Raw genomic sequence first — 26,683 nt, forward strand, 5'->3', positions numbered from 1 at the left:
TTAGGGGTCGCCCTTTTAGGACAGAGATGAGGAGAATCTTTTTCTGAGGATTGTGTGACTTTGGAACTCTGCTTCTGAAGGTGCTGGAAGTGGGGTCAATTAATATTTTTAAAGCAGGGGTAGATAGATTTTTGTTAGGCAAGGGAATCAATGGAGGTAGATGGGAATGTGCAATTCGAAACCAACAGATCAGCCGATTTGAATGGCGGAGCAGGCTTGAGGGGCCAAATGGCCTACTCCTATTTCGTAAGTTCATATGTGGGAGTTTGCTGTGCACAAATTGCTGTGTTTCCTATATTAAAACAGTGACCACATTTCAAAAGTACCTCCTTATCCGTAAAATACTTTGGAATGACCTATGAAAGTGAAGTGCACCATATAAATGCAAGTCTTTCTTTCTTTCTTTAAGTTGCTATTTTTATCTATCAAAATCCATGATGGAATTTAGTACCCTCCCCCATGGAGGGTTTCATGGCACAGTGATATTTAATCAGGTGGGAGGGTAATGGATGGGGACACTGCCCTCTTCCTGCCACTGCCCTGATTAGGTCTGTGGCAGGAAGGCCCTTGGACGGCATACCCACCCTGCCACTAATTGAGGCCCTTAAATGGGCAATTAACGTTCATTTAAGGGCCTCATCACACCACCTCACCAAGTGGCAGGTGGGGGACTTGGCATGTGGGAAGCCCAAAAAGCAAACCCCAGCTTGTTTGCTTGCAGGCTTCCAGGAGATCTGTTGTTGTCAGGCACTCAGTGCCTGATCGAGGGATCCGGTATCAGGGAGGAGAGGCCCGCTGAGAGCCACCACACCCTCCTCACCCTCTCCCGCAACACCTCTCACCCCCTGCCGTCACTCATGTGCCTGGGTGGGTCCATGATGATCCTAGGCCCCAGGTAGATGTAATTCCAGTAGCAGCCGCCACCTCCCCAGTGGTGTTGTCGGTCAATGAAGAGTTGCCGGTTACGATTGGCCAGCAGCTCTCTGTGTGCAGGACTTCCACCCCTGGCGTCCTTGATCTCAGGAAGGGTCCTCGCCACCCCGATTGGCACTTAATGCGGTAGGCCTTCCCAAAAGGAGGCAACATGGAGCTCTCCAGCAAGACCCCCATCAGCTCTATTAAATACCATCCCAAATATCATCACACAACCTCTATAGAAGTGTTAATTTTGTAAATTTGTCACACCTGCATTTTATGAAGAAGAGTGCAGAATTTTCACTTTTTTTCTCAATTTGCAATATCCTTTACCATACTGAAACATTTGTATCCTAGTGTTAATAGGTTTTGCGTTGTGGTATTCACCTCAGCACTATTGTGGGGAGGGAACGTGGTGAGGTTTGATTGTTTCATGCGTCTGACTTTCTAATGGGTTCTTGTGTTTTCCCTCATTTCAGTGTTCTCCTGTTGGATGAGGCCCATGAAAGAACCTTGTACACAGACATAGCTATTGGCTTATTAAGAAAGGTCAGCAATCTGCAGTGCACTTTGAATATGTTTGATGAATGCAAACCTCAGGATTTTCTTCAGGTTTTGTTCTGAGAAGATAAGATCTGGGATTGAGAAGAAAACATTTTATATTTGTATTCAACTTATTTGCAGACGTTTCTTGATTTAAAAAGATACCCAGCAGATCCATCACCATCGAGACAGGAGTGACAGATTTTGGGTGTTGACCTTTTTCTCAGATTTACAACATTTTCATTTTATCTCTAGAATTTTTTAATAGTTTTGTAGAAGAATTGATAAACCAGCTCTTTCTGAGGCAATTAGAGAGGTGTGGTGATTTATTTCTGGATGGTATTACATTTCTGAGTCATTAAAATTAAATGGTATACAGCCCAAAATACCTTTGTCCTGTGTTTAAAAAAACACCCCTTGACAGTCCTAACTCTGAACCCATGTCTGTCCCTAGCTGCTTCTATCTTGCTTTGCCCTCTCCAAGTGTATCTTGTCCATTAGACCCACGTGCTGCTCCCTAATGTTTGAAGACAAAAACAGTGCTGAAATCTGACAAAGGACTGGACAAGCCAAAAGTGTTTTTAGTCCAAAAGATCTTGGAGAAAGATGCATTGGCTTTGTTGCCAAAATGCATTGTTCGTCATATATTTTTTCCTTTCTCTGTAGATTCAGAAGAAAAGAGGGGATCTTCGACTTATCGTGTCCTCTGCTACACTGGATGCAGAGGTATGTTCTACAGATACAATGTGTGTATAAACCCAGAGTAGGTATATCATTCTCATCCCTCTCTCTGTAAGCTCCTACAGCCCTCTGAGACCTCTGCATTCCTCCAATTCTGGTCTCTTGCTTATCCCAATTTTCTTTGCCCCGCTATTAGTAGCTGTGCTTTCAACTACCTCAGTCCTAAATTCTGGAATTTCGTCCCCAAAACTTTATGGCTCTCTACCTCTCCCACCTCCTTTAAGATACTCCTTAAAACCTACCTCTTTACCAAGCTTTTGATTACCTGTCCTTATATCTCCTCATGTGGCTTGATGTTGTTTGATAACACTCCTGTGAAGAGCCTTAGGATGTTTTACGATGTGGAAGGTGCATTTTGAACATAAATTGTTGTTGTTGCATCTCGCAGACTAATCTGAAATCAGACTTGCACTTAGAGGCACAATCGAGATAGAAGGATCACTTCTTTATGTGATTGGAAGAACAGTATCACACTTGTGGGTATACTGTAGTGTAAAAATGGTGGCAAGTCACTCAATTGTAGGTCGTCCTCCAATAATCTTCGATCAGTCAATCTGCTACAGGAACATACAGACTATCAGGTTAAATTCCCATGGTGAGAGAAGGGGGGCTTCTAATTGTCCACCGTAACTTCAGCAGAACCTCTAGCGAAAAGCCATTTGTGTGGGGTTTATGGATCTTCCATTGAGATTACAACAGACAATCGGAAGTATCTTCCCCATGTATTTAATCTTTGTCACCTGACCCCCACCCCGTGCCAGCAGACTTTGATGATTCAGCTGGGGCAGTGAGTGGGTCATTGCAATTGGCTGCAGTAACCCTGGGTTACTGGATCACTGCTTCTTGATATGACAACAACACTAATGAAAAATCTTCCAAACCACTGTACAGAATGTTACTGATGAGAGCTACTTCAACATTTTGTTTTATTTTGAGGGGGTTCCTCAGTACTTTCTCTAGCTCTTTGCCTTTCAGTTTGTTTTCAGCCTACAAGTGTTGCAATACCAATCTCACAGTTGTATGTTGTAACAGGAAACTGAATCTTCCTTATAAAACTGCATTATTGTTCCACGTGCCTATGGTGACTGATGACTTTTTTTTAACTTTCTTTATTGCAGAAATTTCGAGGTTTTTTCAATCTGAATGAGACCACGGACCCGAGTAAGGATACCTGTGCCATTCTCACCGTGGAGGGTCGGACGTTTCCAGTTGACATTTTTTATACTTTAAGGTACATTTTGGGGCTATGGGAAAAGAGCTGGGGTGTGGAACGGTAGATATTTCTCTTAAAGCAGTGATTCACAAACTTTTTTATTCACAGACCACTATGGCAGGACAAAGGAACCCACAGACCACCCACCGGTCCTACCATACCCTCCCCCTACTTCACTTTTGCTCGCTACCACGGCAATGCTAATCAGAATTAATGGGAGGAATGATGCTGCTTGTAATGAGACAACAATGAGGTGATGCCTGGTTCCAGTCACCTCAGTCCCAGGACATTGGTGCAGGAGTTCCTCAGGGTAATGCCTTAGGCCCAATCATCTTCAGCTGTTTCACCGATGACCTTCCCTCCGTCATATGATCAGGGGATGTTTTCGCTGATGATTGCACAATGTTCAGCACCATTCGCAACTCCTACTGAAGCAGATCATGCCCATTTGCAGCAAGACCTGGATGACACTCAGGTTTGGGTGGATAAGTGGCAAGTAATATTTGTAACACACAAATGCCAGGCAATGACCATCTCCAACAAAAGAGAATCTAACCATCTTCCCTTGACATTCAATGGCATTACCATCGCTGAACCCCCACTATCAACATCCTGGGGGGTTACTATTTGACCAGAAACTGAACTGGACCAGCCATATAAATACTGTGGCTACAGATCAGAGGCTGGGAATTCTGCAGCAAGTCATTAACCTTGTGCTTCCCCAAAGACTGTCCATCATCTACAAGGCACAAGTTAGGAGTGTGATGAAATACTCTTCTGAAATACTTGCCTGGATGATTGTAACTCCAACAACACTCAAGAAGCTCAATACCATCCAGGACAAAGCAGCCCGTTAGATTGGCACCCTACCCACTATGTTAAAAATTAGGCCCCTCCATCACCATTGCACAGTGACAGCAAAGTGTACCATTTACAAGATGCACTGCAGTAGCTCATCAAGGCTGCTTTGAAAATCCCAACTTCTACCACCTAGAAAGATAGGGCAGTAGACAAGTGGGAATACCAGCGACTGCAAGTTCCCCTCCAAGCCACGTGCCATCCTGACTTGCAACTATATCGCTGTTCCTTCATTATCATTTGGTTGAAATCCTGGAACTCCCTCCATTATCGAGGGCAATTAGGGATGGGCAACAAATGCCAGCGATGCCCATATTCCATAAATGTTTTTAAAAATCATCAGGTCATCCAGGTGAACAAGAGAAAACCCTGTCCATATTGCCTTTTCTCTTGTCAGTTGTTTGTGTAACTCAGCCAGTATAGGTTTTCAGCTCACAAATTTACTGAATTTTGTGTGTTATTAATATCTGGAAAACTGCATGGCATGAAGACTACATGATCTGATCAAATGATTAAGTGTTAACATGATAGCTTGTGCATCGAATCTGTGCAGGGATTGAAATGTATGGAGTGCACTACTCACCACCTCGTGAGTGGAGAAGCAGCAGAGCGAGTGACAGAGAGTGAAGGAAATCTTCCAGTGCCTGCTTGAAATAGACACCAGGAGGTGTTTAACTGTCATTCTGTTAACTCTTTCCCTGAATGAAATATACAAAATAGGAGCAAGAATAAACCATATGGCCCATGAGCCTGCTCCTTCATTCAATAAGGTCATGACTGGTATTCTGCTTCATCCCCACTTTCCCATCCTTTAGTGCTCAAAAATCTATTGATTTCAGTCTTGAATATATTCAGCGACTGACCATCCATCGTCCTCTAGGGTAGAGAATTCCAAAGATTCACAATCCTCTGAGTGAAGAAATTTCTCTTTCTTTGTGTTCTAAATGGCTGACCCCTTACCCTGAGACCATAACCCATAATTCTTGAATCTTCACCTTCCCCAAAAGCAGCCACCTGGCCTCTGCTTTAGTGGCTTGATCCTCTACTCAATCCCTTTCCACACCTGTCAGGAGACACTAAGAATATAATAGGATGGAGATTTTTGTTTTATTATTCGTTCATGGGATGTGGGTGTCACTGACTAGGCCAGCATTTATTGTCCATCTCTAGTTGCCCTTGAGAAGGTGGTGGTGAGCTGCCTTCTTGAACCACTGCAGTCCATGTGGTGTAGGTACACCCACAGTGCTGTTAGGGAAGGAGTTCCAGATTTTGACCCAGCGATAGTGAATGAACGGCGATATATTTCCAAGTCGGGATGGTGAGTGGCTTGGTGGGGAACTTGCAGGTGGTTGTGTTCTCATCTATCTGCTGTCCTTACCCTTCTAGATGGTAGTGGTCGTGGATTTGGAAGGTGCTGTCTAAGGAGGCTTGGTGAGTTCCTGCAGTGCATCTTGTAGATGGTACACACTGCTGCTGCTATGCGTAAGTGGTGGAGGGAGTGAATGTCTTTTTGTGGATGGGGTGCCAATGAAGCGGTCTGCTTTGTCCTGGATGTTGTCAAGCTTCTTAAGTGTTGTTGGAGCTGCACTCAGACAAACAAGTGGGGAGTACCCCATCACACTCCTGACTTTTGCCTTATTGTAGGTGGACAGGCTTTGGGGAGTCAAGAGGTGAGTTAGTCACTGCAGGATTCTTAGCCTCTGACCTGCTCTTGTAACTGCAGTATTTATATGACTAGTACAGTTCATTTTCTGGTCAGTGGTAGCCCCTAGGATGTTGATAGTGGTGGATTCAGTGATGTTAATGCCAATGTCAAGGGGCAATGGTTATATTCTGTCTTGTTAGAGATGGTTATTGCCTGGCACTTGTGTGGCATGAATGTTACTTGCCACTTGTCAGCCCAAGTCTGGATATTGTCCAGATGCTGCTGCATTTGGACATGGTCTGCTTCAGTACTTGAGCAGTCACAAATGGTGCTGAGCATTGTGAAATCATCAGCGCATGTCCGCACTTCCGACCTTATGACAGAAGGAACATCATTGATGAAGCAGCTGAAGATGGTTGGGCCTTGGGCACAACCCTGAGGAGCTCCTGCAGTGACGTCCTGGGACTGAGACGATTGACCTCCAACAACCGCAACCACCTTCCTTTGTTCTAGGCATGAGTCTAACCAGCAGAGAGTTTTCCCCTCGATTCCCATTGATTCCAGTTTTGCTAGGGCTGCAATTACTTAAATACACAATCCAGAATTTAGTATAGTACTGAGAGTTCTGACTTATGGAAGATACAGAGAGCCTGTCCTCAGGGAGATGTGAACACTGCCATGGCACTTTTCACAGAAGTCCTACTGGGATCCTGACCAATGTTTATTCCGTGATCAGCATCACCAAACGCCGATTATCTGGTCATTTATCTCATTTCTGTTTTTGGGGCTTGCAGTGCACACAAATGAAATAAACATATTTCTTATGCACTTTAAAAATACATAACCCGCTGTGAAGCAATTTGGGACATCTAGCGATCATGAAAATTGTTAAATAAATGCAAATTCTTTCCATCTTTCTTTTCTCCCCATTTTCCTCCCCTCTCACCCATCGCAAATGTGATTTGAATTTTTTTGGCCCCATTTCAAAATTTCTTTTCAGTGTGTCATTGCACATAATTCTGTTGTGGAGAATGTCCACAAATATCCAACCAGCAGGAGGTGCTGCAGAGTAAGTGTTCGTAATTTATTCTTCGCTTTAACCTCGCTGCTTCTTTCTAGGGCATAGCCAAGATCAGGAATTTGATGTGGGTGGGGAAGTGTGGGGACTGGGGTGGTGGGAGGTTGGGGACTAGCATGGGCACAATTTTCTACTCTGTCACCAAATTCCACACACAGCTCTGCAAACCTTAACTGACTGTTGTAATTTTGTTTTTCTTTTCTCTTGTGCTCTCAGCCCAGTTCCTGATTACGTGAAAGCTACAGTTGACACAGTTACGAAAATCCACCAGAATGAATCTGATGGGGATATCCTAGCATTTCTAACTGGCCAGGTACTTCTCTCCGTGTTCGTCTAAGTGTTTTCGTTTAATGTTTCTAAGTTTCCTTTAAATTTTGTCTTTGGTTTTGCAGTCTCTCTAATTTAGGGGCTGCATTCATTTTGTCCCTTGTTTTGTTAATTTAGTTTAATTGTTGACTCTGAAAGAGTTAAGTGTTTTCTCCTGGCTTGTCAAATGATTGGAGCATAAATGTTAACGAAGTTGAGAAAGAAACTTACACTGGTTCTTGTGGCCTCCAAAGTAATGGAAATACTGTTGCTGTAAAGGTTTGCTGGGGCACTGTGCTAACCATCTATCCACACTGACTTTGTAAAACTGGCAGTGTTCTTCTCAATAACTTTTTTGGCCAGTGTTCTCCCCTCCTTATCTCTTCTCAAGGTTTGCTGGATACTATTACCTGGCTGTCCTTCAGCATTTCAGTCAAGCAGCATTCGTTGATGTGCGAGTGTCAACAAACTATTGGTGATTACATTCGAGTCTCATCCTGTTCTCACTCGCTTACTGGCACTTTCAGTTGAGGCACTGGACGGTGACAGGTAGCAGAAAACACATGGTCAATTCTCCTCTTATGGATTCAGGCATTAATTCTTCAGGTATTCATTCTCAGAGTATCAACGTGTTGCGGACAGAATTTGTATGTCCCTTCCAGTTGGTAATCAGGATGTTTCCATGCAAGGTGTGTGTGTGTGCGTTGTCTTACTCTCCGAGTGATTTTTTTTTCTCTAAATTCCAGCAGCTGGCTTTTTAGTAATTTTAAAAAATAAAGAAGGTTATTTATTATCTCACACTTTCCCCGAAGTATAAAAGTATGTTAGGATGTCTCAATCACTTGCCTCAGTCTCACTGTAACACATGCAAGGATTAGATACAGATGAAGTTAAAACAGTAATTATAAAAATGGAATTTCTAACTCAGTCTCTGTAAAAGTTGAGTTGATAACTCTAGTTGGAGTGAAGGTCTTCTAGAAACAAAGAATTCTCATGAAGCTGTGTAGCCTCTTGTAGACGATAGCCAGAAGATTGGTTCTTGGGTGGACTTGGAAGTTGGAACATGTACAGTACTTTAGCTGCATCAGAAGACTTTCAGCTATGATGGTTTCACTGTTTCAGATGTTTCTGGTGTTTCTCTGCTACACTTGCTTTGATCAGGGCATTTTAAACTGCAGTCCTTGACAGTTAGTTTCAGTCCCATGACTGCAGTGTTAACACTGCTAGGATCCAGACTACCATGATACAATGCAGTAGACAATGGTCATACACTCTTATTTCTGCCCCAACTTAGCTCCGATATCCTCCTCTGTTCAATATGGGACTCAGAGACATTCGAGAGATCCCTTTTTCCTTAAAATACTGCGGATGCTGGAGATCTGAAATAAAAACAGAGAGTGCTGGAAGGATAAATCCGAAGAAGAGTCACATTGGGTTTGAAATGTTAACTCTGTTTCTCTTTCCACAGAAGCTGCCAGACTTACTGAATTTTCTCAGCACTTGCTGCTTTTATTCTATATTCTTCAGATGCTGCTTCATCCTTACACAATGAGATGTTTAACCTTCACAGGTGCGCTGTGATGTACCCTTATCCATTTCCATGTTTAACTAAATATTGGCCACAGAATTGAATACTGTCCACAGTTTAAATGTCCTTAGTCACAGGTTAAGTTGCAGCCATCTTAACAGAGTTTGTGACTACTTCCATAATGTACGATCTTACAGTTCATAATATCCAATATCCGCATGCTTGTACTGCGCATGACGGATGTCATTGGCAAAATTGGCATTTATTGCCCATACCTAGTTGCCTTTAAAGATGTTGGGTGGTCTTCTTGGGGAATTCCAAGAATTTGACCCAGTGGCGATAAAGGAACGGTAGTTATATGCTCAAGGTGGGGTGGTCTGTAACTTGGAGGTGATAATGTTCCATGCAGCTGCTGCCCTTATCCATCTAGATCATGGCGTTCACAGGTTAGGTAGTTGCTTCAATTCAACATTTCCCAGTTGCTGTAAGTGCAACCTGTAGATGGTACACACTGCTGCTACAGTACACGGTTGGTGGAGGGAGTGGATGTTTAAGGTGGTAAGTGGGGTGTCGATCAAGCAGATTGCTTTGTAGCACAGGTATCATTAATAGCTAACAGCACAAGCGTGTGGTCAAATCTGTCCTGTATGATTCGGCTACTAGTTAACCTCATTGAGCCATTACAGTAGCTGGCTCCTTATAGTAACCTGCACTTAATGTGAATGTAAGGTGAAGAGAGAGATGCACTAGTTGGTTTGCATGTTTACAATATCTGGAAAAGGCAGTGCGTGATAACAAATTCAATTGCTCAAAGAAATCAGAGTCTGCAAAGCCCATTGATTTTTCAGTTGTGAAGGCTGGTAGGGGAAAGGTTGCTGACAGTAATGTTTGTTGCTAGGCAACCATATGATATTTGCTACCTCTAGGTCTCCACTGACGGAAGAATGGAGCCAGTGGCAAAAGCTCATGCTGCCTTAAAGAAGAAAATATCTCTTTAGGTTAATATCATTACTGGCAGAATATTTTCCCATTTATGTCATTATAAACCTTAATCCAAAGGCTATTTCTTCTTGGATCAAAGCAAAATACTGCAGATGCTGGAAATCTGAAGTAAAAATGGAAAATGCTGATAAAACTCAGCGGGTCTGGCAGCAGCTTTAGTTCTGAAGAAGAGTCATACGGACTCAAAGCTTTAACTCTGTTTCTGTCTTCACAGATGCTGCCAGACTGCTGGGTTTTACCAGCATTTTCTGTTTTTACTTCAGACTATTTCTTCTTGGTAATCCTCGCTCATTAACTTGCTTGGGTTAAAGCAATTAGTGACTGTCTTATATCCTGGATCTAAGTAATATAGTAAACTAATAATATGACATCAACAAATCTTTTTTGATAAAATTAATGTTTTGTGTAACTGCTCTGAGTGCCTGGAATTGATCCAACAAAGGTTTGCATTAGATTTTTTAAAAATATGCACATTATCAATAACGTGCCATTTTAGTCTGCTGCCTGGTTTTCTCCCACACTTTCCTGCGAGTGCTGACTTGTACTTGGGAAATGTTCCACAGATGCTGCCAGTCTCTGGTCCCTCAAGCAAGTGGCTGTTTGTTATGTGTGAATCCAGACAGTGTGTGTTCTTCATCAATGTGAAAGTGGGGTCATCATGGCTGAGCCCCAACTTGCTTTGCTTCACATGTACACACAAGTACTGCCAGCAGTAGTTAGACAACAGTGAGGAGTGGCAGATCATACTGATTCGTTGTGGTTAAACCCCCCCTCCCCCACACACACACACCTTTGCCTGAGACACCCGGTTTCTACCGTCCTTACCAATTTCTCTCAGAATGACAATAGGGAACTACAGTCAACTTCAATTCCCCTTGGTTAGGGAGTGAGTAAAAACCTCATTGAGTATCCAATTCCTGATTCATTCCCAGAGGTCCAAATGGGAAAATGCTCATTATAGATGTTGTCTGAGGACATGGTAGCATTCAGCAAGGGCACAACTATGGGGAATATCTTGCAAATGCTGAAAGTCTGGGTTTACATGTGAATAAAGGGACTTGGGAAAGGCAACATGTGGGTGGTTGACACCCACCAAGCATCGCCCCAACATAAGTAAAAAAAATAAAAGTGAGAGAAGTAAATTAATGTAATGAGTCTTCTAAACGGCATTGAGTACAAGAGTAAGGAGGTCATGTTGAACTTGTATAAGACACAAGTTAGGCCTCATCTGGAGTACTGAGTCCAGTTCTGGGCACCATCCTTAGGAAGGATGTGAAGGCATTGGAGAGAGCACAGAGGAGGTTCACAAGAATGATTCAAGGGACAAACAATTGTAGCTGTGAGGATAGATTGGAGAGGTTGGGACTCTTGTCCTTGGAGAAAAGAAGGCTAAGGGGAGACTTGACAGAGGTATTCAAGATCCTGACAGGTATGGACAGGTTAAATAGCGAGAAACTGTTTCCACTCAAGAGCACATCAAGAACGAGAGGGCACAGATTCAAAATGATGGGCAAAAGGAGTAGAAGCGATGTGAGGAAAGAAATTTTCACCCAGAGGGTGGTTGGAGTCTGGAACAAACTGCCTGAGAGGGTGGTGGAGGCAGGTTTGATCTAGGTATTCAAAAGAGAATTGGATTGCTACCTGAAAATAGAGGATGTGCAAAGTTACGGGGATAAGGCAGGGGAGGGGAGTAGGTAGAATGCTCTTTCAGAGAGCCAGTGCAGACTTGATGGGCCAAATGGCCTCCTTCTGCACTGTAAAGGTTCTGTGGTTCTTTAACTGAAAGGAATTTTGAAGATCTAAGAGTATATAAAAATCAATTTTAATCTACACTTTATAACAGCGGCTGTTGTAATCATGATGAAAAGTGTTTTGGTTGAGAAACCTCTACTTATCATTACTGGCGCACACTTGTTTATTTTGAATCACATTTTCTTCATTCATAGATCATTAGGACAAGCATCTCAGTGGTAAAATGTGAGGCAATGAATGTATACCCTTAAGGCAATGTGGCTTTAATTCCCTCTGTGCAATATTTTTAACACATTATTAACACTTCTGTTTAAATTAATGTTAATGCAGTTGTTGGCCTGTTTATTTTGAATGTGTTAAGAACCCAGGCTGGAATTAATGTAACAGCTTTAATAGCCTATACAAAAATAGAACACAGAGGGAAGTAATGATATTGGTGTTTGGTAAATGAAGAAAAATAAGTGACAGAACGGAAGGAGAAATGAGGAGTGGTGCAGAATGAGTAGGAGAAAGTAAAATAGCCACAATTTTATGACGGTTTCCATTTTTTTTTCCAATATTGTGGATATAGAGAAGTGCAGAGTAACACTCGTAAATGCATTGAAATTCCTTTTCAGTCACATTTTCTTTCTGCAGGAAGAAGTGGAGATGGTGGTTTCCATGGTGATAGAGCAGGCCCGTGCTCTTTCTCGCAGTGGGATGAAAAAGCACCTCCGTGTTCTCCCTATGTATGCAGGGCTGCCTCCTGGCGAACAGATGAAAGTCTTTGAAAGAATGTCCCCTAACTGCAGGAAGGTGAGATTGCACACACACATCTCTTATTAGAAATAGCTAACGGCCCCCAGTCACTTCTTTATATTTTCAGTGCCAATATCTGTCCTAAGATGACTGATTTCAGTTAGGGTGAGTGTGGAAACATTGCTGTTGGCCTCTGAGCTAACGAGTGCAAAATCAGCAAGGGTTCCGGTTCCTAGTCACCTTAAAGGACTGTTGGTATCAGGAGAGGACAGGATCAATTTGGCAGTGTTGTTTTCTATGGTCAGATAGTCTGCCTGCAGTCATTGACCAGGGTAATAACGTATGAAGAATTGCTGAGGTACTATAAGGTACCCAGTGACCTTTGCACTATACCCTGTCAAGGGGCCAGCACCTTTAAACAAAAAAATAAATTACATTTATATTTAACATTTTATGTCCTCTAATGACTTTTTTTAATTCATTCATTAGATAGGGGCGTCACTGGGTAGGTCAGCATTTATTGCCAATCCCTAATTGCCCTTGAGAACTTATTCTAAAATGGCTTTGCTAGGCCATTTTAGAGGGCATTTAAGAATCAACCACATTCCTGTTGGTCTGGAGCCACATGTGGGCCAGACCAGGTAAGGATGGCAGAGTTCCTTCCCTAAAGGAACGAAATAAGTAGAGCCAAACAATTTTTTCTTAACTGTTATGTAGGGAACGAAGGAGATTAAGGGAAGATTTGATCGACGTGTACAAGATTATGACAGGTTTGCATAAGGTAGACAAAGAAAAGCAGTTCCAGCCGGCTGATGATACAGGATGAGGGGACACAGATTTAAGGTTTTAGGCAAAGGATGCAAGGAGAATGTGAGGAAGAAATGTATAGCACAGTGGCTGTGAATGACCTGGAACACTGCCTGGAGAGTGGTGGAAGTGGAGATGAGCATGATTTCAAAATCAGGTTGGCTGTGCGCTTGTGCACAATGAACTTGCAGGGCTACGAGGATAGAATGGGAGATTGAGACTGACTGGATTGCTGAGAGAGCTAGCATGGACTCAAGGGGCTGAATGGCCTCCTTCTGTCCTGCTATGACTCTGTGAAATGCGGCAGCCATTTTGCACACAGACAGTGTCCCCCAGAAAGCAACAAGTTGATCTGTTTTGGTCGTGTTGGTAGAGGGCTAACTATTATTGATCAGTTTTGGCCATGTTGGTAGAGGGCTAACTATTGTTGATCTGTTTTGGCCATGTTGGTAGAGGGCTAACTATTGTTGATCTGTTTTGGTCGTGTTTGGTAGAGGGCTAACTATTGGGCAATATTTGAGAACTCACCTGTCCTCTTTGAAAATCTTGAATGGGATCTTTAATGAACCGGCAGATAGGAACTCAGTTTTAACATCTCAGAAGAACACTACCTCTGACCACGCAGCACTCCCATAGGACTGCACTAAATTGTTAGATTATGTGCTCGAGTCCTGAAGCGGGGCTTGAACACTAAAGTACTGTACTGTACTGTATTGTACCACCACTGCACTGGTTCACTTGCAAATTAGTAGGCAGATCAGGTGGCCATCAGAATTATTTTAAATGGATACATTGTGGACATTATCCCACCTGTGCAGATTCAGCACTTGAGAGAGTAGCGGAATAGAAAGTTGCGAGGAAAATTTAATGGATTACCCCGACAAGCTACAAAAATAAATATTCCCTGTGACTTGTTCCCAAGTGCAATGCACATCCTGTACACTCTTTTGTAGTGTAGTACTTCACAGCGCCAGCATATGGCGCTGTCCCCTTGCACAGGGACAGTGAGGAAAACCAGCATTGAATCATGATCATGCAATATAGAAAGAGGCTGTTTGGCCTGTCATGCCTGTGCTGACCCTTTGAAGGTGATGTCCAATTAGCCTACTCTTTCTCCATAGCCCTGCAAATGTTTTCCTCTTTATGTATATATCTAATTCCTGTACGAAAGTTACAATAAATCTGCCTCCACCACCCGTTCAGAATCGTGCATTCCAGATCGTAACAACTTGCTGCACAAAAACAATTCTCCTCAACTCGTCTCTGATTCTTTTGGCAATTAGCTTGAATCCATGTCCTCTGGTCACTGACCTTCCTGCCAGTGAAAAGCCTCTCCAGGCTCTCCACATAAACTGATGTTCCTCATCCCTGGCATGATTCTAGTACTCCAGTGATTGAGAAAGATTTATCATAACTTCCTTGTTTTTGTACTTGATGCCTCTACAATAAAGATACAGCGCTGGTTGTACGTTTCTCCCTTCCTCTTCACAGATAGTGGTGGCCACGAACATTGCAGAAACCTCGATCACCATTAACGGGATTGTTTTCGTCATTGACTGTGGCTTTGTGAAGCTGAGAGCCTACAATCCCAGAACAGGTATTGAGTCTCTGGTGGTAACCCCAGTCTCCCAGGCATCTGCAGCTCAGCGAGCAGGGCGGGCAGGTCGAAACCGCTCGGGAAAGTGCTTCAGGCTGTGTACAGGTGAGAAAGTATCTGTGAGTCGCATTAGTTTAAAGCAACCCTGAGTCTCGCTGGATCTGACAGTTTAGTTGGGTGTGAAACCAAGTCTCGCAGGGCAGGTGAAATAACAACTAGCATTTAGAAAGTGCCTTCAGCATAGCAAAACCTTCCAAGGTGCTTCACAGGACCATTATCAGATGTAATTTGACAATGAGCCCCATAAAGAGATATTACAGCACATGACCAAGGTTAAAAAGTTAGGTTTTAAGAAACTTCTTAAGTGGTCTTATTGTTGGGGGAGGAGACGTATAGTGGGTGAGAATCTGATTTGGCTTGACTGTGCAGCCCTGATGGTAGAATTTTCCACTGAAGTCCACTGTCTTTGCTCATGTATCGAGTTTGGCCATTTAAAACAGGCAAGAACTGATGCCTGTGGAGCCATACCTCAACACAAGTTTAGTCTGTAATCATGAAAAAATGATAAATTGGATTGTGGAGTTTGGGAGTGGTAGGGTGCCTAATTGCTGAATGGTCTACAATTTACTTTATTTCCTGCAGGAACCTGCTGTGACAGTTTAAATGTATGTACTAGATTGCAAAAAAAAACCTGTTAAATCTTTATTCTGACCATCACTAGGGCCACGGACAGTCCATACTTAGAGGAAAGTCCTTTAGTAAAAGCCAAACTCAGATTATAAAAGTTTATTGCAGGTAACCTGAGTATGGAATGAAAATGTAGCAATGCTTTAATATAAGATTGTACCATGCTGGAAAATTGTAATTAACTGTTGACTACATCAGCAGAAGCTTGGAGTGGTGATGCTAACTGATGGATTGTTCTTCAGGAGTTCTCTGAAAGCCTGCTTCTTAAGGACTATCTAACTATCTATTTTCCTTCCTCTCTCAATTTTCACTCCTCCTCTTCGGAAGCATGACTCTCATTGGGTTACTGAAAGCCCCCAGTACCTCAACCAAGTGCCTGTTCATTATGTGAAAGCTTAGAAAGTGAATGTTGGCAGGCTGTTCAACTGGAGGTAGATCACAGCTCAACCTCCACTTACCAGTAGGAGGCACTGGATAGCAATTGGGAGGGGAAGCTCTTGCTGATTTATTTCCCCTCCACAGGATTACTGAGCCCAGTTGTCAGACTCAGCAATTGCTTCGCCTGAGATCAGATACGAGGAGATTTGATAGAGGTGTTCCAAATCATGAATAGTTTTGACAGAGTAAATAAGGAGAAGCAGAAAGGTCAAAAACCAGAGGCAACATGCTGTAATTTGTTGTGATTTGAATTGCCCTGCCTGAAAGGGTTCTGGAAGCAGATTCAGTCACAACTTTCAAAAGAGAATTGGATAAATACTTAAAGGAAAAAAAGACAAAAGGCTATGGGGAAACAACGGGGGAGTGGAATCAATTGGATAGCTTTACTGAAGAGCCAATACTGGCATGATGGGCTGAATGGCCTCCTTCTGTCCTGAATGATTCCATGAACTGATCACAGATCAGGTATTGAACTGAGGACTTTCAGGTCTATGTGACTCAGTGTGGTACTGAGTGATGCATCCATGCATTTTTTTTTACAGGAAATTATTTTAAAATATTTCATATGAAAGAAAATAGATCTTTCAATACTATTTATTCACACACTCACATACTCCCCTTACAGCAAGGGATCATTGATAGTAATCAGGAGAATGAAATCCTGGATAATTTCTCCCTGGCCTATGGAAGCACCAAAGACCAGCCCCAAACTGCTTCCCAAGGCTGGGATCAGTATTTTGAGTGTCAAGTTGAAAGGACACAGAAGACATAAGCATTCTTTCTTTCACTGTACCTCCTGCTTGTGGACTGAGTCCACAAGAAAAGTGGCTGGCTCCAAGAAGGGTGTATCTTCTCTAGCAGGGGTGTAGCCCAGCTGTTACTTTTATACAGGACCATCTGTTTAAGCCTGACCCTTCCACTGCTAGCTGTGTTGAATCTCAATGCTTTTGCTTTCATGTTAGACTCTCTGAATTTTAGTGCATTAATGCATTTGTAGGAAATGTCTTTGTCTGCCTTTTCAACAAAGGTGTTAATCTGTTTATTTTAAACTTCACTTTTGTTAATATAAATAAAGGAATTCCATATGAATGCTGAATGAGTTTTTATATTGATACTGTACCAATCTAAAGGATAAAAGGAATCTCAGTGATAAAATAATAGACCCTCCTGTCTTTATTTTACAAGAATCAAGGTTCCAGGTGGTGTGTAATAATTCAAATGCAGAGTTAAACATCACTGATTGCCCCCAGATTTGTGGACAGTGATTTAAGCTGCTGAAATTTGTGACTTATTTTGTGATATCCCAGTGCAATTTCTGTATTTCTTTCCATGCTCTGAGACAAGTATTGAGGAACTTAACCAAGCCTCCTTGGACACCACCTTCCAAACCCACAGCCACTATTATCTAGAAGAACCAGGGCAGCAGACACATGGGAACATCACCACCTGGAAATTCTCCTCACACTTAATACCCTGACTTGGAAATATATCGCCATTCCTTCACTGTCACTGGGTCAAAGTCCTGGAACTCCCTCCCTAACAGCACTGTGGGTGTACCTACATCACAGGGACTGCAATGGTTCAAGAAGGCAGCTCACCACCACCTCCTCAAGGGCAACTAGGAATGGACATAAAGTGCTGGCTTAGCCAGCGACACCCACACCCCATGAATGAATGAAAAAAAAAAATGAAGTGCCTCCCCTTATTATAGAGCTATCTGTAGACAAGAAACTGAAAGCTCTCATTTAGCTTTTTGAAGTTTCAGTGTGCAACCTCGGAGTTTGAAGTGTTGGCTTCAGAATGTTGCTTATGTTTTTTCTTCTATCCCTGTGCTACTTTAGAGGAAACCTTTGAGAAGCTGCCGGAATCCACAGTGCCAGAGATGCAGCGCAGTAACCTCGCTCCAGTCATACTCCAGCTAAAAGCACTGGGCATTGACAATGTGCTGAGGTTCAATTTTCTGTCTGTAAGTAATTACTGTATCTCTAGATAACATCCACTTATTATCAAGTGAATAAAATCCAGTGCATGAGGCCTGCAGAGCTGAAATGTGAAGCTCGTGGATTAAGTCTTCCGACAGGAATTTGTCACACCTCATAAAATTAGGCCAAGAGCAGCTTGCTATATTGCTAGTGGTTGATTGCAAGAAGTAGCTTCAACAGAGGTTAAAAACAAAAAAAAACAAAAAAACTGCGGATGCTGGAAATCCAAAACAAAAACAGAATTACCTGGAAAAACTCAGCAGGTCTGGCAGCATCGGCGGAGAAGAAAAGAGTTGACGTTTCGAGTCCTCATGACCCTTCGACAGAACTTGAGTGAGTCCAAGAAAGATTTGAAATATAGTTCAAATCTTTCTTGGACTCACTCAAGTTCTGTCGAAGGGTCATGAGGACTCGAAACGTCAACTCTTTTCTTCTCCGCCGATGCTGCCAGACCTGCTGAGTTTTTCCAGGTAATTCTGTTTTTGTTTTCAACAGAGGTTCTTTGAATCAGGAAATGGCGCAATGAGTGAGGGCTCCCGTTCAAAGGCAGCTCTCTCTTTACATTCTCGCCTTCATTTAAAGTTATAAAAGTTTCAGACAAAAATTTCAGAATAAGGTGATTTCCCCAGCATTGGAAGGGCCCTTTCTCCACTGGGTCCCACATGCTGCAGCTCTGAAATAGAAACAGAAATTGCTGGAAAATCCCAGCAGGCCTGGCAGCATCTGTGGAGAGAGAAACAGAGTTAACATATCGAGTCCGCATGACTCTTCTTCAGAGCTGCAACTCTTGTGTTGACATCTTGCAGCACTGGAGGGGCAGGAGAGAATAAAATGCTCCCACTGCAGAGGCACGTATGTCTAACTAACATGTTACAGTTGCATTCTAAGGAGCTTCATTTGCTCAGAATTATCGACTGCATTTATTGCACATAAAATAATTTTATACAAAGCACTGCAATAATCACAGAAAATGCTCGGCAGGTCAGGCAGCATCTGTAGAGAAGGCAACAGTTAAATGCTGGAAAATACTCAGTTAAATTCTGTTTCTATCTCCACAGATGCTGCCTGACCTGCTAAATGTTTTCCAACATTTTCTGCTTTTATTTCAGATTTCCAGCCTCCGCAGTAATTTGCTTTTATGTTAAGCACTGAGCTACCAGAGAAAAAGGAATGCTTACCATGTACAGTAATTACTGTCTATTTTAAGTAAAACACAGCAGCCACTGCGGCACAATTATTTTGTGCTGAAAGTGACCCTGGAACCTCATCCAGCGATGATAATTATTGAGTCTTATAATGAAGAGTGAGGCATATCTTAGAATGTTATAATGAGAGTTTGGGACATATCAGAATGTACTATACTGAGGGTGTGGGACATATCACAGAGCGAAGTGGAGCATATCAGAATGTTAAAGAGAGGTGTGTGATATGAGGTGGGGCACATCAGAGATTTAGATGTGTAAGGAAGGCATCTTATAGCAAAGAGTGTGGGGCATAGCGCAGTGTTATAGTGAGGGATGGGGAGGTATCAGGATGTTACTGTGAAGTGTGGGGTATATCAGAATGTTATAGTGAAAATGTGGAATATATCTATTATAGTGAGAGAGGTTGGGCATTTCAGGAAGTATTGCAATGAGAACTTGGGAGCACATTATAATGCTATGCTGGGAGGTGGTGGTGACATTATTGGATTGAGAAACAACAGAGAAACTAAGTCCTTCATTGCCTGCAATTTTAAGAATCCTGTAGTAGTTCATACAATAAACTTTAAGTATGTGTATAAACTATGGGGTTGTAATAGCCATGAAACAAGACAAACACCTTTATACTGTATCCTTTGTTCTGTTCACAGCCTCCCCCGGCCCAGTCAATGGTCCAGGCACTAGAACTGCTTTATGCACTAGGAGGTAAGGATATATTTGTTTATGAGTTTTCTGACAAAATTCACCTTCTCTGTAGTCCATTTTTAAAAAGAAGTAGGTAAAATTCTTTTAGATATGAAACATACCCAACATGGAATTCAAGCACATTTTTTGGTTTTGATAATTAGCTTTTGACGCCTGCTACCTGCTTGGTCAGGAGTCGACTCACTCTAATCTGATGACCGACCACTGATTCTCCTGCCTGCGTGGTAGGGGAGACAGAATGAAGTCTGCAAGGAAACAAAGCCATTTTGTTTGATTATCCATTAGTTTCCTTATTTCCTGTCACAATAGACCCACTGGGTTAACATCTGTTATCGGTGGCTGCCTCCTACAAGCTACGTTTTATAGTCTGGCTAATATTCACAACATAGGGGCGAGCAGGCACTTGCACAATTCTGGAAGTCCGTGATATGCATGGGTTCACACAATACCTGGGAATGGAACCCATCCAGCAGGTAATTAAAGTATTTGGCACTGATCACTGATTCATCATATTCCATACACTCTAGTTGATTGACATCTACGTCAGGGGCCAAGATGCAGATTGGGGCACTGTTGGGGGCAGGGCTAATGATTCTCTGTGTACTTGTTGATGAACAGCTCTATGGCCAAGCACTTCCAATTGTTGGTTTACAGGAAGCTTCTAAGGCTCTCCTCAGCAATCAGTCTGAAGCCAGCAGGGAGACAGCTACATCAGTACCAGCATTTTAGTATTTCACAAGTGAACTTTCACAAGTGAACAAGCATGCTTTAAGAATCAATTTTATCTTAAGAGATAGAGCAGGAAAAACAGCTTTGTTAATTTGTTATTTTGAGGAGGATAATAAAGTTTGTCATTATTTTTAAGTATAATGTTTGTTTGTTTACCTGCTTAATGTTAAGTAAACTGTTGCCTTATATTCTGAGTCTTGGTCAGATCAGTATATTTTCCCGCATACTGAAGGAGAGGAGGCTGCCTGTTGGCACAGGATCTGTTCTGCAAACTAGAACACAGTGACAAGGATTTACTTCAGTCCCTGAGTGTCTGTACATTAGCTTGGGAATTAGGCAGATAAAGCAATACACTGCCCCATCAGAGACATGGCAGCCACTTACATTGATACTGAACCCAAGTAATAAATCTAGCATAAAACCACAAAAACATGACAGTATTTTCTTTAAGGGGGAGATAGGTGGTATTATTTTAGAGTTATATTGACTCCAATGGGGCAGCACATTGGAGTAACAACTGCTGATAGAGCCATAAACTCATTTAATTTATGAGCCTTAAAGTAAAACATTTCCGTCCAATCTAGGCTTATATTGAACCCAGACCTCAGAGGAGTATTGTTCAGTCTCACCATGATGCTTAGTTGCCTGGAGAGAGAGCCCATGATCCGAATCAGCCTTGAAAGCTCACTGGCATCTTTACCGCTTGCAAGCTTTCCATTACGAGAACGTATTGAAGAGAATGAGAGGCTACATTTTTTTTTTCAAAGTTAGTTTGTTTTTGGAAACAAATTAATAACTAAATATTGAGAATGATAGTCACACAGCCTTCGATATGTTTCCCCACAGATATACCACATCATTAATTGCAGAATTTGTTCTGTGTGCCATTTGCAGGCTTGAACGATCAGTGCTTCCTTACTGACCCTCTTGGCCTACGCATGGCTGAATTCCCTCTGAATCCCATGTTTGCTAAAATGCTCCTGGAGTCAGGTAAGCCTCTGCACCAGTGTAGTAAAGTGTACAGGCATTGGCAGCAGCCCTGTCTTCAGTTAAGCCCTAAGTTCTGGAATTCCCTTCTTAAACCTACCCACCTCTCTACGTCTCTCTCTCTCTTCCTTTCAAGACACTCTTTAAAAACCTACCTCCTTTAACCAAGCTCACTAGCCGTTTTATAAGTACAAGTTGTTGCCGTAGAAGGATTGTTTTTCTCTCTCTCAAAGGAAAGAGTCACCATGATTAATATCTAATAGTGTCGCTTCAAAGGGGATTTCCAGCCCTGTTTGCGTTGATTATTTAACAAATTGATAGAGTGTGGTGGAGCCAGAATCAGTCGTGGCATTCGAAAGGGAATTGGATAATTGCCTAAACTTTTAAAAACTGCAGGGCTGTAGAAAAAAGGAGGGGAGTGGGACTAACTGAGTTGCTCTGGAAAGAAAGCTAGCATGGACAGGATGTCCAGATGGCCTCCTGTGCTATAATCATTCTATGTTTCTCTTGACCAGACTAGGTGAGGAAGGAGGAAGAAAATAATTATTCACTGCACAATTATTTCACAGATCTGGACATTACGGGGCTAATTTTAACAATGTCCTACCTGGTAGGGAACTGATGGGATTGGGTCATCTGTTTCACAATCAATGGAAAGCAAAATGGAGCCATTCTGAACCAGACACTGCAAAGTGCATGAACAGAGCCTAATTCATCCTTTGTTGAATACTTTCTGCAATGTTGTTGTTCACATCTCTACAGACTGCCAAACCTAACACTGAATTTGCAGCCTATCCGCCTCTATAGAAGTGAAGGCTGAGGGAATGACCAAATAGAGGGCTTTAAAATTATGAAGATGTTTGATAGAATAAACATGGAGAAGATGTTTACATTTGTGGGGGAGACCAAAACTGGTGATATAAATATAAGATTGCCATATATCCTACGAAGAATTCAACAGCAACTTCCTTTTATGCAGCACCTTTTACATAACAAAAGGCCCTTCACAGGAGAAACTTCTTCATGTAAAGAGTGATTAGAATATTGATCTTGCTACTGCATGGAGTACTTGAGGTGAATAGCAAAGATGCTATAAAGGAAGCCTAGGTAAGCCCATGAAGGAGAGAGGAATAGAAGAATATGCTGATTGGGTTAGATGAAATAAGGCGGGTGGAGATGCCTGGAGTACAAACACCTGAACAAACCAGCTAGGCCGAATGGCCTGTTTCTGTATTCTATAGTCTCTGTAATAGTATGTGTCCATTGCAATGGTGCCCTTCTGCAAGGGCTGCTTATCTCCAGATCCAATTCCGAATACATAATGGAGAGTGAGTGAGTGTTTGAAAATGCATGGCTGATGTTGCACAGAGCTGGTATTGCGTGTGGATTTCAGGACCTATAGCGTTCCGTGTGCAGCCCAAATCAATACACATCCTTCAACTCATCAGCCATCGAGCTCCTGATTACAATGTGGCGGGGGAGGGGATGCTCACGGGAGGTGGCATGTGAAAATCAGGCACTTCCTAGCACAGCCTGCTTCCAGCAGCCCAGCTTACAGAAAAAGAACACTTAACATAAGCTTGTTTCTTTAATTTTAACAAATCATCAATATTGCATCAAGATTTAGTAAATGTGAATTTACTACAAGTTAAGTACAAGTTAATAACATTATGACAAGTACATTGACAAACATATATTAATGAATATAAACTGATATCTGTACAGTGTATACCAATGATCATGGTGCTTGCAAGAGGAGCCTATTGAAACATTCAGAACAGGCTGATTTTGGCCGACAGCTACCTCGTCCAGGAAGTGTTACACAGTGTGGTAGAGAGAAATAAGTCAAAATGTGCAGGAAAAGGGTATTTTTAAATAGACATGATCACCATCGTCACATTCACTTGTGACATTGTGACTAATACAGATGCACAGTGCAGGTGACAATTACTAATCTTTTCCTTTTTCTTTTAATTTGAGGAAACTTTGGGTGCTCACAGGAGATTTTGAGTATAGCGGCCATGATGCAGATACAGAATGTGTTTGTGGTGCCCCCAAACCAGAAAGGTGCAGCGGTAGGTTCAGAAGTTTTATAAAGTCTCACAACCTGCCCATCCTGGCCCCCCGCTAATATTCTCTATTGAATCTCTGAGTGCAGACTGGCCTCTTCACTGTAAGAAAGCAGTAATCTAGCCTAGGGGACTTAGGTTTTATTTAGAGGAACGGGTGTTGGGTTTTATTGGACAGAGGCTACAATATAATTTAAGGTTTCCCATGGAACATAAAGTGTGAATGTGCATACAGTTATTTACCACAAGTCAAATTATTTAGTGATAATGGATAAGTGAGTTACAAAGCTCTGACTCACTCCATGCATTATTTCCGTAATTCACCAACTCCTCTGTTCTTCAGTTATAATGCACATGATGTAACCTTATGAGCTTGAAATTTATTTTTATTCCCAATTACCACCCATCACCCTCGCCCCTTCCTCATCATCTCTGTTCTTTCATAAAGGGATTGACTCCTTGCTCGGGCATGGTTTTACATATACCAGTTATCCCCCAGCATCTTATCTGTCACTTACGTGTGCACTTTGGCAGTGATTGACAGCAGGCTATTTGACTGAGGAGCACATCACAGCCAAGCTCAATTCATTGCTCACTCTGGACAATTTCCACCTCACTCTCATAAGGGTACTGAGTAACACACTTATTGCATTCCCAGCTTGGGGTTAACCAAATCAGCAAAAAGGGATTGAACCAGGACTTTCTTGGTCTTCAGGGTTTCAGCTACTCACTTGATAAATACATTGCGGTATCAGTGGATCCCTTAAATTATTCTGAAGCTGTTATGTAACAGAAGAGGTTCAAATCATGCCGCAACCCATTAGGTCTGTGTGCTTTATAAATATCATTTGAAGCTCCCTGCCCTGTATTTGCTGTTTTATATATGTTCAGTAATTAGACTTCCTTTCTCTTTATTTAAAAAAAAAATCTTTTATTCCTTGTCTGTGTGCTGTGTTTCATGTTGAATGTTTTTCTGAGGTTGAGGCAACATGCTGTAAAAGCAGGCAGCTGAAGGATTACAGCATCACGTGACACATCCTGTGGATTTGCACGGTTTCATTTTACAAGGTTGTACTGGTCTCTGCACACTGTAGCACCATGAATTTACTCCTCTGTACCTAGGGGACGTAGAAGCATTACTGAGAGTTGTCTCCTTTGAGCTTGAGGGAAAAAGAATCATCTGGCCCATAGAGTTCTCCACATCTTTCATTTGCCCCATTCATTACTAAACAAAAGATAGTTTAGCATTGTGCGATACATTACCTGCTGATTATTGTTATGTTAAATCTCCCTGCTTTCCCTCAAATAAATGCTTCTAGCCAAAAATGGGAGCAAATTATAATTTCCATTTTACAAGGTGAAAAAACTGATGCTGTTCCCTATAATTGTGCTTGTCATGAATTTCGCTTTGTTTCGGTTTTAATTAAGGAAGCAGAGATCGTCTTTTGTTCCTAGGTCAAGGTGATTTACTCATTTTAAATTGCTAATGGGCTCATCACTGTAAATAGCAGAGGCTTGTTGTAATCTGAACAAGGTGATTGTCTATTGCACAAAAACAAAATGCTGCGGATGCTGGAAATCTGAGATAAAGCAGAAAATGCTGGCATTTGTTTATTGTGAATGTCTGGAAGCTGGTGAATTCAGCCCAGCAAACAAAAGGGAATGTTCCTGGTAGGAAGGTGTGGTTTTCTTTTGAGCTCCGCACTTGCCTAAATGTATATATTACTATAATTAGTGCACATAACATTTTTCAACACCTTTTTCAACAAGTAACAGAGTCTTTTTTGCAAAACTGAAGACATTCAAAGCATAATTAATCTGTTATCGACCTTTAGCAATCTGTATTTTTGTGCTTAACGCTGTAAAGTATTTGTCAGACTTTTGAGTTTTCTTTAACTGTATTATATTAAATGAAGCATTTATTCCATGCTGTAAAATCTCCTCAGAATATAATGCTGCCATTCTGAATTGAGGTTGGTAATGTTGCAAAAGCCCCATTAAATTCAGTAAGCAGATTACTTCAAGCAGGGAAATCATTAATACTGCAAGTGCAGGTTACAGCAACCGGGACATAGGAACAGGAGTAGGCCATTCAGCCTTGGGTGCTTGTTTCATGATTCAGTTAGATCCATGGCTCATGTGAATCTTAACTGCATTATCCAGCTGCTGTTGAAGCCTCTGAGCCCTAACAATACGGGAACCACTGTGAAATTGCTCAGAGAAAATGTCTGTATAAAACCTGAAATTGTGCCGGTGGTTTAAAGCTGCTGGGACTTGTGTGTATTAGTTTATAAATGAGAGACAGCAAAAGAGCCTTTCTGAGAGTGTATGGGGTGTTGGGGCTGGGGTTAGCGGTGGGGGGATTGCACTGGCAGTGGAGGGGTGGAGATATCAGAGGCATTCATTTGGTTTTGCCTGGGGCGTGTTAAATGTTCCTGTGGTTTAATTTTGCTTCAGTGCTTTTGTGCGTATCTTACTGTATTCTTTTTTAAATTCCCTTTCAAGGCCCGGGAGCACAGGAAGTTTGCTGTGGCTGAGGGAGACCATCTCACAATGCTGAATGTCTATGAGGCCTTCATTAAGGTTTGGATCCAGCCTTTTGTGTCCAGGTCACAGCCGTTACACAATTCGTACCATGCCATATAGACATCAATGGAAGGTGGTTATAAGCCAATACTTAAGAAAGCAGCAAAACAGGACCATTATAAAGCTTTGCCCTGAAGTCTTCATTTCTTAGAGAAATATTCACTAACTTTAGGACTCCTACTTTGGCCCTGTGAGTCAAAGCAATGTCGGATGTTGGAGTAAACTTTGCAGACCAGTTAATCCTAGATTTGATTTCAGGTCTGTGCTAAGTTAACTGATCTCATCAGTTAAGAGGCTTTCAGTGCTCTTGTCTTTGGAAAAGGTAAAAAGGTAACTATTGTCCTAACTTCTGTTTAACATATACAAAAACTCTTACTGAACCGTGCACATTTGTGGATGTGCTGTGAGGAAGGGATCAGACTAAGGGGTGATGTTCCCCAGAGTTTAATAGCCTACTGGCATTTACTGTCTAAATTCACACGTGGAGATTGGCCACTTGGCTGTGAGTATCCATGTACTGTACTCCAACAGTGAAGCCAGTAGAAGGCTGGGGAAGAAAAAGAGTGGGAAAATCC

The 26,683-nt window shown here is 42.1% G+C and overlaps 1 protein-coding gene across 2 annotated transcripts in view; it reads left to right on the forward strand.

Annotated features, from left to right (window-relative positions):
• LOC121287386 (probable ATP-dependent RNA helicase DHX35) overlaps positions 1-26,683 on the forward strand; it is a 61,113-nt gene that overhangs the window by 24,819 nt on the left and 9,611 nt on the right. Inside the window, exons 7-17 of one of the 2 annotated variants that reach the window (XM_041205217.1) lie at positions 1,395-1,464; positions 2,125-2,184; positions 3,318-3,430; positions 7,210-7,306; positions 12,218-12,376; positions 14,618-14,828; positions 17,690-17,814; positions 19,683-19,737; positions 21,361-21,456; positions 23,434-23,528; positions 26,028-26,105. In XM_041205217.1, coding sequence (XP_041061151.1) covers positions 1,395-1,464; positions 2,125-2,184; positions 3,318-3,430; positions 7,210-7,306; positions 12,218-12,376; positions 14,618-14,828; positions 17,690-17,814; positions 19,683-19,737; positions 21,361-21,456; positions 23,434-23,528; positions 26,028-26,105 — 1,159 coding nt within the window. The remainder of the gene's footprint in view (positions 1-1,394; positions 1,465-2,124; positions 2,185-3,317; positions 3,431-7,209; positions 7,307-12,217; positions 12,377-14,617; positions 14,829-17,689; positions 17,815-19,682; positions 19,738-21,360; positions 21,457-23,433; positions 23,529-26,027; positions 26,106-26,683) is intronic. The other variant, XM_041205218.1, reaches the window with a different exon arrangement.

This window comes from Carcharodon carcharias, chromosome 14, assembly GCF_017639515.1.
Source record: "Carcharodon carcharias isolate sCarCar2 chromosome 14, sCarCar2.pri, whole genome shotgun sequence".
Classification (NCBI taxonomy): domain Eukaryota; kingdom Metazoa; phylum Chordata; class Chondrichthyes; order Lamniformes; family Lamnidae; genus Carcharodon; species Carcharodon carcharias.